The following is a 14,895-nucleotide window of genomic DNA, read 5'->3' as shown; positions in this document are numbered from 1 at the left end:
CGTTCTTCCCTCGTGTACAAGTTTTCTATATATATATATTTAAAAAGCTTTTCGCTGTAATGCTCCGCGCGCGCGGAAAAGCTGTGGATGATTTGTGTGGAATTCGTGTCGGGTTTATTAGAGTCAGCCGTCCCCCCCTTCAATCCCGTCAACGGTACTGCTGGGCTGTATATGTGTTCCAGCTGACTTTCGACAATCACCCGTTTGCTGCGCACACACACACACATATATATATATATATATGAATAAAATACACACACACACACACACGCAAGCGCGTTTGTCCCCAAGCCGCCGCCGCCGTCGTCGTCGTCACCGTAGCTCAAATATTATTTACGACGTCTAATAATAATCCCTACGACCACGCGTCTCTCGTGGTGGTGCAATCTTTTTTTCCTCTCCCCAACGTCAAAATTATTGCTCCGCGGATTAATTCTAAAATACTATTGCGCGCTAATAGATGTCTTAGGAAAACGACGTATATAGGTTTCCGACACACTATACATTCGCTTATACGTACAGGCGTGAGTGTACGTGGTTTTTTTTTTTGTTTTTTGTGAGGATTTTACGCTTCTTAAACAGAAACATTTCAACCCAGCGTACGTTTATTCCCGACAGCGAATTAGAATATTGTTCCAGTAACACAACGCTAAAACTAAATACGTTTTGTGGGCGGAATAAATGCGAACTCACAATTATTGCATATCATTATTAATCATAACCCAAAAGTAATTATTTTATTATATTAAAATATATTCTACAATAATCAGTGTATACTTACATTTTTGCTAACTAAATCGAATAACCCAACATAGATTGATAAAATCAGTATATAAACGCATAATGTGTTTATGAGAGCGCGCAGTTACGAAAACATTATTGTCCTTAAACTCGTAAAGCAACTTAATTTATAAATAAATACTTCTTTATAATTGCCGCTTATTCATGATTTCGTTTTAATAAAACCGTATTTTACACAGACAGCACTACAAAATAAATTACAAGGTTATAAAATTACTTTAAAGTTATTATACGAATTTTATATGTGCAGTAGCTCAACCGGTAATCTGGTACGTACCACCGAATACAACATGGTACCTACGTTCGTATATATTTTTGTCATCGGATACACTACATAGTGTCTTATTTTCTCATTTTTTATTTTTTTATTTTATTTTTATAATTTTATCAGATGTACAATATTCGGCATTTCTCTTTCTGTTTTAATGTGAATTTCATGATAATTATTTTGTCACACGATATCTACTAGATAGCTAGCCTACAATATTTCATATCACCCCATGTAACTACATCGTTCCATAAACCATCACGTATGTGAAGTATAAAAAAGAAATAATACAAAACTGTGGCACTTTATTCTCAACAGGTACCCCGTTACAGTATATACGTTTGGTTTGTACCTTAAAAAAAAAAAGACAACAACACTATTGCCGAAGCAATAACTGACGGTAATAATAATATCATCGTTGTTATTACCCTACCAGTCACGGTTGACCAGATCAGATAAAAACCAAGGGGGACGAAATCCCCGCGGGTATAATTTTTTCAACCGATTATTATAGGTTTATACATATACATATATATGTTTGTGTCTACACAGTACATGCACATATATATTTATGTATTATATATTAATAGATTATATCTAGTCGCAATGAATATGTCAACAATCAACACGAGTTGTGTCCTAAACGAGCGTTTAAAATGTTACGATACAAGTTTGGATATTACAATATTTCTCCGCACTAGAAGTCGTCAAGTTCTATGATATAAAGCCATTTGACAACAGTGATTTAGGTAGGTAGCTACAATAATATAATATAACATGCTGTTGATTTCAATTGAATATTTTATTTCTTAGAAATTCTCCATTACCGCAGTAAATCCAGAAAAGTATTTTAAAAGATGTAACAATTATATTATTAATATAAAAAGTTTTAATATAATACTTTTATAAAATAATAATTATTCTACATAGTTTATTTTCGAAGTCCCTTCTATATTTGAATTTTTCTAACGAATAAAAATAATCAATTTTTGACAGTTTTTATCACACAGACATAATTTTTTGAGTTTTTTATGTTATTAAATGAAATTAAAAATGACTATAAGAAACATCCAAAAGTAATTAAAATAAAAATATTTGTTTACAGATTGTATAGATATTACATTGAATAGATTGAATATATTTTTTTTTTTTTTTTTTGACTAATGTGCCCATTTTATTATAATTTTTAATAATAAGTATAGAACTTACTCGTATATAATGTATGATTAATCTAAGGTATTTTAATGACGAAAAATTTGAATTAATATAATATTTTTAAATCAACTTTTATTATCATATTAGATTCTATTATTTGCAAAAATATCTTGACCAAGAATCAATTAACTGTTGTACCATTATTTAATGTAACGTATTTTTAAAACTGTTGGCGGCCACAGAAATTTAAATTAATACATTCAAAAATTATAAATATAAATAACAACCAGTAGCGCGCAGATATATGTCATAGCATACTCGTATAAAAGTTAACACGTCGTATCAAAAGAAAACTAAAAATTTACTATTCATAAATCATCGTGTGTTAAAAATAAATATACAAATTATATTTTAAAAACATGAGTTAACTATAAATGTCAAACAAATCAAAAAAAAGTAAACTAGTAAAAATTATTTTGAGCGTTTGTTGTTCTTGTTGTTGTTGTTGTTGTTGTTAGCTCACAATGATGATAGTTGATGTTAAACATAATCTATGAATGTCAAATTTCTATAATATTCATGAAATATATAAAAACTTACAAAAATTGTTTAAAAATAAATTATATTCAAATGAAAAATATAGCTTCTATAGTTTTACTGACCATTCAAAGTTTAAAAAACATACTTATACAAAGATATTAGTGTACACTGAATTCGAGCGGGATAAATTCCTTTTAAACGTACCTAGTTTCCGTCGTAATAAATTATTTTTAACCATTGAAAGCACTTCTTTGTTTTTTTTTTATTATAACGATATCGATGAAAACCTGAAATATTTTATACGAGTTGAAGTAATAGAATAATATTGTGCATGTGATATTAATCAAATATCTATTAATAAACTAAGTATAATTTACAATAATATATCTTCAAAAATCTCTATAAAACGAAGGTGGAAATAATTACTGGTCCGTATACTGACTGCTATCATCATTAGAAAATAGATGCAAGTATTATAATAGTGTGCAGCTTGTATACAGACAGACTGGTTACCTTTATAAACTACACCCACAGACAACGACCCTATGAACGATTTACGACAAACGTAATGTCTCTACTTTTTCAATCGATCTAACGTATTCATAAAACTGATTTTATTGAATCCGTTTTCATTGAACAATGATTGTTTCCAATACGGAGAGGAACCTCGAGTTTCGACTCTAATGTAGTCAATTATTGGTATTTGTAAAAGACATCGTATGTGTGTACAAATATTTATGTATATATATATATATATATATATATATATATATATACATATTTTATTATGTTTTTTTTATTTTTCATTCTTATTCCTTTAGCTGTTTCCGTTTGTGAATGAGAGTGCTTGGTTGGAAGAAACAAAGAGCACATAAATATGCTGGAATGTGGAGCGACTACCTGTCAACAGGCAAAGCTTGTCAATCTTTAGTGTGTGTACTGTACACAACGACAATGGTAGCATGGGTCCAAAAATAATAATTTTTCTCTGCACCTATTAATAGACAAGGCATTTTTATACGACAAAAACTGTACAATCAATAATTTATAACAAGCTATTTTATAAAAAAATACATGTAATCATAGTGAAAAGTATTCGTTTTACTTAAAATAAACAAATGCATTTGCCGATACCGATATATAACTTAGCATCGCGATTTAATTTTTCAAAGATCATTTATTTATTTTATATTAGTTGAAATCAAAAAAAACTGAACAGTTAATTTACATAATACAATTATTTAACTTCTTTAAATGCAATATTTGAAAGAGTTTCATTAAATTAACGTGTACTAATTGCAATGAACAATTTATATTTTTAATGAAGTAAAATGAGTTATGATACTATAAAAACTAATCACGTGTATAGTTTGGAAATATATACTGATATTTATAATATTTAGAAGTTATTTAAAAATCTAAAAACCAATAAATTATTAGTTGGAAAAATTATGAGGTTAGCAAGAAAATTAGTCAACAAATCTGTTACATCATATCTAATATATTTTGTCCGTCCTCCTTTCTGAAAAACATATTAGTATGGTAATATGTGTAACAGCAGATATAAAAGTAATTTTTTTTAAATGTATTATAATGGTCTTGATAAAACATACATTAAGATTATAGTATTGAATTCTGATTTAGAAAAAATGATTTTAGATTGAGTTTATGTAACGTCTTAAAATGAAAAAAATCTACTATTCCATATTTTTAAACGTATTTTTAGTATATATATTTTTTTAATATAGTTCAATAAATACACCCTAAATCTATAACACAAACCACAATGACATTTATACTACAAATGTATGTATGTATGTAAGTGTATTTTTTCTTACAAAATAAAGAAGGAAAGAAATAAAATAATAACTTCGATTCGAATACGAAACATATATTTCAATATCCCTTTGAAGGTCATCAAGGACATTAGAGCGACCACAACCCAATAATTTTGATACTTTTTATGTTCCTTTGCTCCCACATCGGTTTGTAATGAGAAAATACTCACCAGACTCACCAACCCTATTACCCAGTAGGCGGTTCTTTATATAGCGTCTACATATTGCTTTTAGGTGATATTATGATTATAAAAAAAATAATTATTAATTTTTTTCCTATCTATTATTATAAGATATGACGTTTTTACGGTGCAACGCATATAATATTTCGATGTTATAGTATTAAAAATAAACCGGTTTACGATCAAATTAAATACGTATAGACAAATTAACTAGATGCGGTGTATTGTCCGATAAGTGGTCTATGCGTCAATTGGCAAATATCGTCTGTTCGTTTTGATGTAAAGGTAAGGAGAATTATTTCAAACCTTTTACACTTATAATATTGACACATGCAATGATTTATTAGTCAGAATTTCGAACCGCCTAATATTTTCATTCTTTAATTCGTATTGTCTTGCAAACAGTATTAGGAATAGATAATATAAAATTTATATAGATAAAGATGAAATATAATATGTCCAAATCCATCTAGATAAAGATAATAGATAAAAAAAAAATTAAAATATCTAGATAAAGATAAAAGATAATTTCATTTTTATCCAGATAAAAAAAAATATTTTCAAAAATTGTTATTTTTTGGTTAATATTTCATATTTGTAATAATATCTATGGAGACTCAATTATAATCATTATTATCAATAGGTACCTAGATGTTTAATGTTTATTGTAGTAATGTTGACTACCATTAAACAGTATTTATATATAATGTACAATATTTAACGATAGTTAATTACTAAAATGTTACACAAAAAAAAAAAAAAAACTATGAAAATTACTCTGTACGTATCAGGATGAATACAGAATACATAAGAAATTATTTTAAGTTCACAATATTGTTTTCCATATAATCTTAATTTGATGATTTTCATTATTCTATAAGTAGTTACGACTTTACGGGTTCTAAGAGTGAAGTATTGACTATTCAGCATATGAGGAACATGTGTTTACTAAAATCAAATACCTGTTATATTGGAACTTCCATGGAAAAATAAGAAATTAAGTTTAAAAGTACCAAAAATATTTTCCCGACATAAAAAATACAAACAAAATGTCATACCAAGAAATATTAATAAGTATAATAAGTAATAAATATTAATAATACACGAATTATAATTATAAATACAAAATCTATATATATATATATATATATATATATATAAGAAAGTCGAGTTAGTTACAGAATTTATAATTCAAGAACAGCTGGACCGATTTTGATGATCTCTGATTTATTGGATTCGTCTCCATACAACTCTAATCTTGGCAAGAATTCAGACAATTATCTAGATAAGTAAACATTTTATCTTAGATAAGTAATTAGATAACATAGCGTTATTTACCTAGATAAGATAAAAGATGATAAAAAATCTATCTAGATAAATTATATAGATAAATTTATTTAGATAAGTCCCAACACTGCTGGCAAATGCAAGTTTGTATTTTTCAATATACTATGATTTCAAATTTCAGGATTGAACCATTATTACTTTCATTGGAAGATTTGAAGGCCAGAATATATTCTCACCGGTGTATATAGAAACAAATTACAAAATAATATTTGGAAAATATTATACTAATTTAAATTTAAACACATTTTTATGTAGTTGATCATTATTTATAAGTGGGTTTTTATTATCAGGTATAGATGAAATCAAAATTAATATTAATATCACAAATTAACAGTCTAAATATGTAATTTCTAACATATAGTTCATGCAGTAGTAAATGTGTTATATTAAAAAAAATTATGATTTAACATAAAACCATTTAAATACATACAATATTATAAATTTTTATCTGTCATATAAGATATAACTTATTAACAGATATCCAGTAATTTAAAATAATTATGATTTGTTTTTTTTTTTAGAAAAGTGTATAGTTTTATGACTACTACAGTAATCGAGGAAGCAAATGTATAGTTTTAGGTATCGTGTAGATGTAGACATGTAAAACGCCTATTTAATGAATACTTTCACATTGTATTTGTAGTTTTGACACTCGTTATCATTGCTAACTATTGTTGATTTAGTAAACCTATCATTTTTAAACATTTCTTAACCTAACTATTAAACTAAAATCTTAGATCACCAAACATTTTGTTCTTTTTTAAACACAACATTAATGAAAATTGTATATTATAGATTCTGAGTGGAATGCTGCGTTTTTTTTTTTGTGTGTGTAGTTATGTACATGATTTTAATCAAAATAATTGGTCCGATCATCACAAACATGGGATATTTGTAATAGAAAATGTTGTATAGTTGATATTCTAAGGCGGGTATTTTTAAGAATTTTCCAACAGTTTTCTAAATTATTGTGAAAAACTAGATTCATTAAAAAAAATGGCAATATTGATGGCATACGGGTTTGTCACAAAATCGAATTATTTTTTTCATCGTAACTCATAGAATTATATTCGCTGAAACATGAAATTTTCACTGAATGCTTATATCACTGTTAACTATAGATGGTTTTCAAAAGATCTTCCCTGAGAAGTATAGTAAAGCTATTGGTGAATGAGTGCATCTCTGTACCTCATTTCACCGTGAGGTGCGACTCGACTTAGAAGTTTTGCACTTTTTTTATTTTAATATCTTAAATAAAAAAATTACATATTTAAAGAGTTACTTTGCTTTTATTTGTACTATATTGTACTAGAATTAGTAACAAATATGAAATAATGGGTGACTTTGTTTGAAATTAAATTTAAAATATTGAATTTATGATTACTAATTATTGTATTTTTATATAACTGAGCATTTTAATAATAAACTTCTCTAAATAGTACAACATCATGAAAGTTTAAAATATGAAAATGGGAAATTAAATGAATCAGCATGTAATTGAAATGAATGATTAATTTAAACTATATGGTGAGATTGATTGGTATAACATTTGAACGTTATGTAAAAATGCAAGTAGTTATTACTTAAGTTAAAACATACTATATAATACTCAAAATAAATATTTTGCAATTTTCTTGATTTCTAAAAAAAAAAAAAAATACCCATATATTTTTTGATTAAGAAGTAGATAATTATTCAACTTTAAGATCTTAGAAAAAAAAAAAAAAACTAGCAGTAATACTCAAATATTGAATTACGTTGATGAAACATAAAAATGCATTCTTATTAATAAGATAAATAATATAGGTATTACAACATTTTTATAATATATAGCCATAACCCAATTAAATAATTAATAAATTCTAAAAAAACTTATGAAAGTGCATATTTCATCAAATTTTAAAACAAACTCTAGTATAATCCAATTGTCCTAAATAGGTTAATGTTTGATAATATGATGTTGACCAAAATATATTATAAATAAAATCTAAAAATAAAGTATTATAAAAAAATCAACAAAAATTAAATGGATTGTTAGAAACTCTCGCTCATATTGAGCGCTAGAAATCTGAGAAACTTAACGATTTTTCAGAAATGTAAAACGTATACTTCTACTGTTTTTCTTTTTTTATTAGTTTGAAGCATTAGGCTTTATAACATTTTATGTTCCGGGTTAAACGAATTTTGCAAAAACTTTTCCAGGTATTAAATCAGTAATAAAAGTCTCATAAAATATCTTTAGGGTATAGTATACAGTATAGATACAGAAAATTTTAAAGACAATTTTGACTTTTTCTTAGAAATATTTCATATAAAATAGAATAACTAAAAAACTAGAAAATAATTTTAAATTGTGTTCTGTTAAAGCTTTTATATATATTATTATAAAATTTATTGCATTTATGTTTAAAATATATACAAATAAAATCCATGGCAAATCATAAGCTATTTCACCTAGTGTATTAACTATTAGGTTCAGAACATTTTATATTATAATTTGTTTTTTATATTAAGTTTTTTTAGTTATTTAGTTTAATATTCGTTATAAATAATTGTTTTCACAAATATAAGCTTCTACTTATATGATCTTTTATAGTATAAAATTGTATGCATTGCATCAATTTCACTCCGAATCGTCACTAGAGTATAATGGTTTATTATTAATTTTAAGTTCATGTTAATATAAATAACATATAACTAACATGACAGATGATTTACACTCGAAACTATATAATATTTTATTTTACTTTAAAAGTTTATGAGGATAACAAATTAATTTTAATGTTTTTTTTTTAAATAATATTTAAAATCTGTTCTTAGTATATAATAAGCAAATAAGATAAATTGACAATGAAAAACGTGATATAGTATAAAACAATACAATCCATCTATTATGACTTTCATCTTTGAACTCTCTGATAGTTAAGAACTTATAATGTTTTCAGCATATATTTAAATTCAATGTATTTATTAATTTTTATTTTATTAATAACTTTTAAAAAACAAGTGATATTTAAAAGCTGTATGATTTAAGTGTTGTGCCGAAGGGTTCAGGGTGCATACGTTATTACTTAAATTTTGATAAAATAAAATAGTGGTGAAAACTTAATATTTTAAACTAAGTCTATTTACATTTTGCGTACATTCGAATATTGTATAACACTGATTTATATTGCTCTGTGTTCAAAAAATTAACTTTCGTAATTAAATTAAATTAATAAAAATATAATAAAACGGAACGGGTGTGAGATGGGATGGTCTCGAAAGGCCTTTAACCAGAAGAAGAAAAAGAAGAAGAAGAAGAAGAAGAATAAAAATATAATATAGTATTTTTTTTAAATATTTAAATATTTTTAATATTCCGAGGGAAGAAAATATAGAAAAAAATAATAAATTCGCTTCGAACGATGCACATACCATGTCGAATTAAATTCCTACCAATATTAAAATATTTTTATATTCTACCTGGCTAAATTAAATAGATTGATTTATTATTTTTACTAACTAAATATTATATACTTATGTCATATAATTTAATAAAATAGATAGACTAATATATTATATTCAATAGTTATTAATTATATAAATTAATACCTTTATCTTATTAATTGTAGCGAAATAATTTTCTTAAATAACTGTTCTCGAAATCTAAATTTACTTTACACGTTATAATATGATATATTCATGAACAGATCCTGTAATTTGCATTTATTTATTGTGATAATAATATCATACTTGTATAATATTTTTGGTTGATAAAACATATACAAATCTATTTGAAGCGAGAAAAGAGAAAGAAGTAACATTGTACTATGTATATTATTCATTGATCAAACCATGATATTTTTTTCCATTTTAAATCTCAGACTGACTTAAAATTAGCCAAAATTTTCAATTTATAATGAAATACTTTCACTCTAGGTCTTAAATAAAGAAATGTTAGTTCATAATATTGAGCTTCCTATAATCCTTATACTCAAATATTTTATGTAACTAAAAAAAAGTAGGTACATGATTTTTATATTTAATATAAGTATACACATATCGATATTATAATAAATTATATGTGTATTAAAAAAAACATCTTGAATTTAGTGACTGTTTAATTTAAATTCGTAACTAAATAATGCGCAAAAATGTAATAAACAATATCTATTAATTCATGCACATTATTATGGTTAAAAATATTTTAGACGAAGTGATAGAAAAAAGTTTCCCGGTGAATAGAGGTATTTTATAGTTGGATTTAATAAACGTTATTTGGTGGCTGTATATATAATCATTGATATTATGTATGATAAATAAAATTATATATATATATATATTAAATGGTCAGTGTACGAAATGTCGATATCCTTATCGAATCACCATGGTATAATGTTTATACATACCTACCGAAGTATCATTTAAAATTCGATTATAATAATAGTAATTATATTATTAAATCATTGATGTACAGAATAGGATTTACCCGTAAACTAGTTCTTCGTTTATAATGTAACAGAATATTCGTTGGTGAAAACAATTGAAACGAATTGATCCATCATCGTACGAGATAAATCGATGTAATAGGATTCTAATAAGTACATAGTATCTGTAATATAATACACATATTCCTACATATTATAATATACGTATTTATACCACTTAATCTTTCATTGATCGTGTATTGATTTATAATTTATTAATAATATCATAACATTATTTGTGTATGCAATGCGTGTTTACCTATACTTATCTACCGTTTTAATGTTTATTATGTCGCATACAATCTTTATGACGCACACATTATATTATAATATTATTATAATCTCTGTATGTATGCGGACAAAAAAAATAAAACAACAATCAATTGGAAACGTGTGAAAAATGTAATGGTATACACGACAATTTTACGCGTGATATTTTACGTTCCTTTACAATATATACGTTTAGGTTGCACTACTACTACAACTGTTGTTGAGAATTTTTAATTTAACGACAGTCTTAATACGTTCCTTATGGTTGGATTCAACACATCTACTTCGCATTTATTGATATAGCAGACAAAAATTTCATATCGTATCGCTATAATATGTCATCTGTAAGTAAGAAACTACTAAATTAAGATAAATATCTTGTTACAACAAAGCGAAGAGAATATTTAAATATCTGAAAACCATACGAGTTCATCTACGAACAAATTGTAGTTTTGTAATATGAGTCAAAATCGTATTTACACGAGTACAGCTACGCAATGTAATACGTATGAATTAAATTCAAATGGAAACTTAAAATGTGCAGTTCAAAACTCTATAGTAATTTAATCGTTTTAAATAAGACATACCACGGTGGAAATGTATAAAAAAAGTTGTGAGGGTTATTTTAGAACAAAAGATCAAAAGAAAATTATGAAATTATGAGTGAAACAACCAAACTTAATAAACTAATCGAAAACAAGGAATTATTAATTAAAAATTATTTAAAGCTTAATTTTTAAATGTTTACTAACATTCAAAATTCTTTCAGTTAATAAATAAGGATGATACAACATCATGTCATTTATTTTCTTATATAGGTGCTAGATTACATCAACGAGATGATCTCGATTCAAAATGATCTGGTTATCATCGTTTAGGACGCAACTTACCCATTGATAAACACGGCGTAGATCATGAAGTTGCATCCGAAATTTCCAGAAGCAATACTGACCTTCACTATTTTGTTAACAATCGCTATAATCAATTTGGAACGCGTTTAGAGTACATCGATTTTTTTATGTTTACATCATGTACACCATAGGGCCTAAAATAGTGTGTTCTACGATGCACTTTGAGTAGTTGAGAAACAGTTCAAAAGTGAAGTGTGATTGTGCAACGAAATTTAATTGTATTTAAAAAAGAATATTATTCGTCGACGTTACAAAAAAAAATCTTTGTTAATATAAACAGATATCATGAAATTGATTTGCACTGAACATAGAAAAGAAGAACGTTACTCTTAATTTACTACGAATTCTTTGAAATTGATTTTCAAAACGTATATTGAAATATTTACTAATCTTTGACCGTGAATTACACGGCAAACATTAACACTTACTTGATAATGATCGTGAAATATAAAAGTGGCAAATTTTTTAGCTCAATACAATCGAGTACGATCATAGAGAACAATATTGTTACGCACGTGCGCGATGGTGAATAACTCGAAGCGCTTTTCAACGACTCACCTGTAGTACGGGAACGGTTGCGGCACGTGCAGGTCCATCGGCGCGTGGGCGGAATGAGGGTGAAAACTGTTGGCGGCTGCGGCGGCTGCTGCGGCGGCGGCAGCGGCGGCCGCCGCGGCAGGGTGTATATGGGGGTGGGAGTGGTGGTGGTGACGGTGGTGGTGATCGACGCCGCCATGGTGATGATGGTGGTGGCCGAGCACTGCGGCCGCGGCCCACGGTGACGGGCCGCCACCACCGTTGCCGTCCAACTCTACGTGCATGTGGCCGCTACGGGCCTGCTATCGTGTGTAACGGGACGTGACAACACCCGCGCGAACACGCCGCGGTCAGCTATTCGCGAACGACGACGGGGATGCCACTTACCACGCAGCGGGTTCACGAATCCGACCGAAACTGCGACGCATGATGGGGCGACGTGTGATGTCACGCGGTTGCAGGGCGAGTCCAACGAACGGCGGTGACTGTAAGCGTTTCGCGCGCGAACGGCAATATCTGACGGTCGAATACACTCGGCGCGCGCGCGCGCGCGCACGCGACGGAACGGCAGAGATCAGCGGCACTGCGGACGAGTTCACGCGACGACGAGGCGAGCAACGGCGGACACGACGTTTCGGCGGAACAGAAACGTTTTCATCTAAGATAGAGGGGAGATGGGGGGTTGTTGCCGGACGGACGTACAATCGATACGGAGACGGCGAAAACGACGCGGTGTAACGCGATATTATTGTTCCAACGATTATTATTACTATTATTATTAAAAAATGTTGTCACAATTACGTTATTGAACGGCTGTTGTGGTCGTTGTCGTGTTTATTCGATTTTTGTACACGCGCGCGCGAACGGACTTGATGCAGCAGCTGATACGTGGCCCGGCAGCAACGCATCATTGATAAACGGCGGTGTCGCGGTGGCCGGCGTACGCACGTCCGATGGGCGTTCACCGGCCGTCCACCACCACGACGCCTCGCTCCGCCTATCGCCCGACGCCCAGCCGTGTATGTGTGCGTGCGTTTGCGTGTCCGTGTGTGCGCAACGTATACTTACGCGTGTCCCGTGCACACCTGCCGCGCGCCGCTTTTTACCTGTTGTACGATGACGTGTTGCCTGTGTGCAGTATCGTGATACACGTAAGTAACGGTCCCGGCGGCCGCCGATTACATCCTCCCCCCCTTCACTCTTCCGTCCGACACTTCCAGTGATGACAATCGCGCCCCGATCACATCGCACCCTTCGTTCTGACGTCCCAGCTAGTTGCAACCAGCTTTTGGCTGTTACCGTTGCCTCCTCTAGACCTAGGACACGTACGTTGTGGTGGATCTATCGACCCGATCGGACTTACCGGTCTGTGTGAGTAATAACATCCCACCCTCTCATCCCTCTATTTCACGACCTTTCTTATTGTATAAGCTGCGGCAATCACAAAATCTTCCGATTTCGCAGGCACCGTGAATCCATAAATATGTTGGGTTTCAACGTGTGTGCATACAACTCAGGCACTACATATGCTCGTATATTGGTTGTTGCAATCCAAAAACGTTAAAAATCCTATACAAGTACTTATATCAGTTGTAAGTTAATGTTTATAAAAAAGATTCGGAAGTTATAAGAGCCAAATAAGACATGAAAAATGTAAAATATGCAAAAAAATATATTTATTTACTTGTTAAAAGTGAATAAGTAAAATCTAAAAATCTATAATAAAAAACTAAAATATAGCGCATAACCGGTTGGTATTTAAGATTTTATTGAACTGAAAAAATAGTTAAACAAATATATTTTTATTATTTGTGAAATACGAAATAAATATATGATTTATAATATCTGTTAAGTTATTGCATTAAACCACCAATAGTTTCGTTAAATTCGTAATAGACAATAAAAAATAATAATAAATAACTACGAAAAATAATATTGAGTTCTATATGATGCAAATTTTTCACGTTATTAGCGTTGTGTTAAGTAGCAATATTTAAAATAAATTGGTTAAGAGTGAAAAAATAAATTTTTTTAGAAAATATTAAATATGTATGCAAATATGCGACAATCAATGAAAATCGACGAAATATGCACTTTTTCTTTAAAATTAATGAAAAATTAAAAATATGCATTTTTGATTTTCAATTTTTAAACTCAAAATTGCATAGCTCGGATTCTAGCTTGGTCTGGTATAAATCGAGAGCATAAAAAAAACAATATGCAACTCCTATAACTTCCGAACTCTATTTATAAGTATTGCACATGTAATGACGCATCAGTAAAATTATTGATAGTTGCACAAAGTATTAGAAAATGTCTTATATTTTTGTTACACAGTACATGGTTTTTACTGTGAGCGACCCTGCAATGCTGAAGTTTGACTGTTGCGTACGCGAAATATTTTGTACTTATATAATTGGGAAATATTGTAAAGATTATCTGTATAGTGTATAATATAATTTAAAGTCAAATAAGATACGTCCGGTACTCGACGGGCTTTCGGCCGTTGTTCAGTCGCAGTAAAACCGTACCCATGTAACGTACGCGTCGTAGCCGCTCGATATGTGAACTAGCGAA

At 29.3% G+C, this 14,895-nt stretch overlaps 1 protein-coding gene across 1 annotated transcript in view; it reads right to left on the bottom strand.

The window, feature by feature from the left end:
- Positions 1–12,602, bottom strand: part of LOC112692584 (protein trachealess) — a 136,209-nt gene extending 123,607 nt beyond the window's left edge. Inside the window, exon 1 of the mRNA XM_025567303.1 lies at positions 12,340–12,602. Coding sequence (XP_025423088.1) covers positions 12,340–12,602 — 263 coding nt within the window. The remainder of the gene's footprint in view (positions 1–12,339) is intronic.
- Between the last annotated feature and the right edge of the window lie 2,293 nt (positions 12,603–14,895).

This window comes from Sipha flava, unplaced genomic scaffold (assembly GCF_003268045.1).
Source record: "Sipha flava isolate LNK unplaced genomic scaffold, YSA_version1 75_pilon_pilon, whole genome shotgun sequence".
In the NCBI taxonomy this organism is placed as follows: Eukaryota; Metazoa; Arthropoda; class Insecta; order Hemiptera; family Aphididae; genus Sipha; species Sipha flava.
The sequence above is the reverse complement of the archived record's forward strand: the minus strand, read 5'-3'. Positions and strand labels throughout refer to the sequence as shown.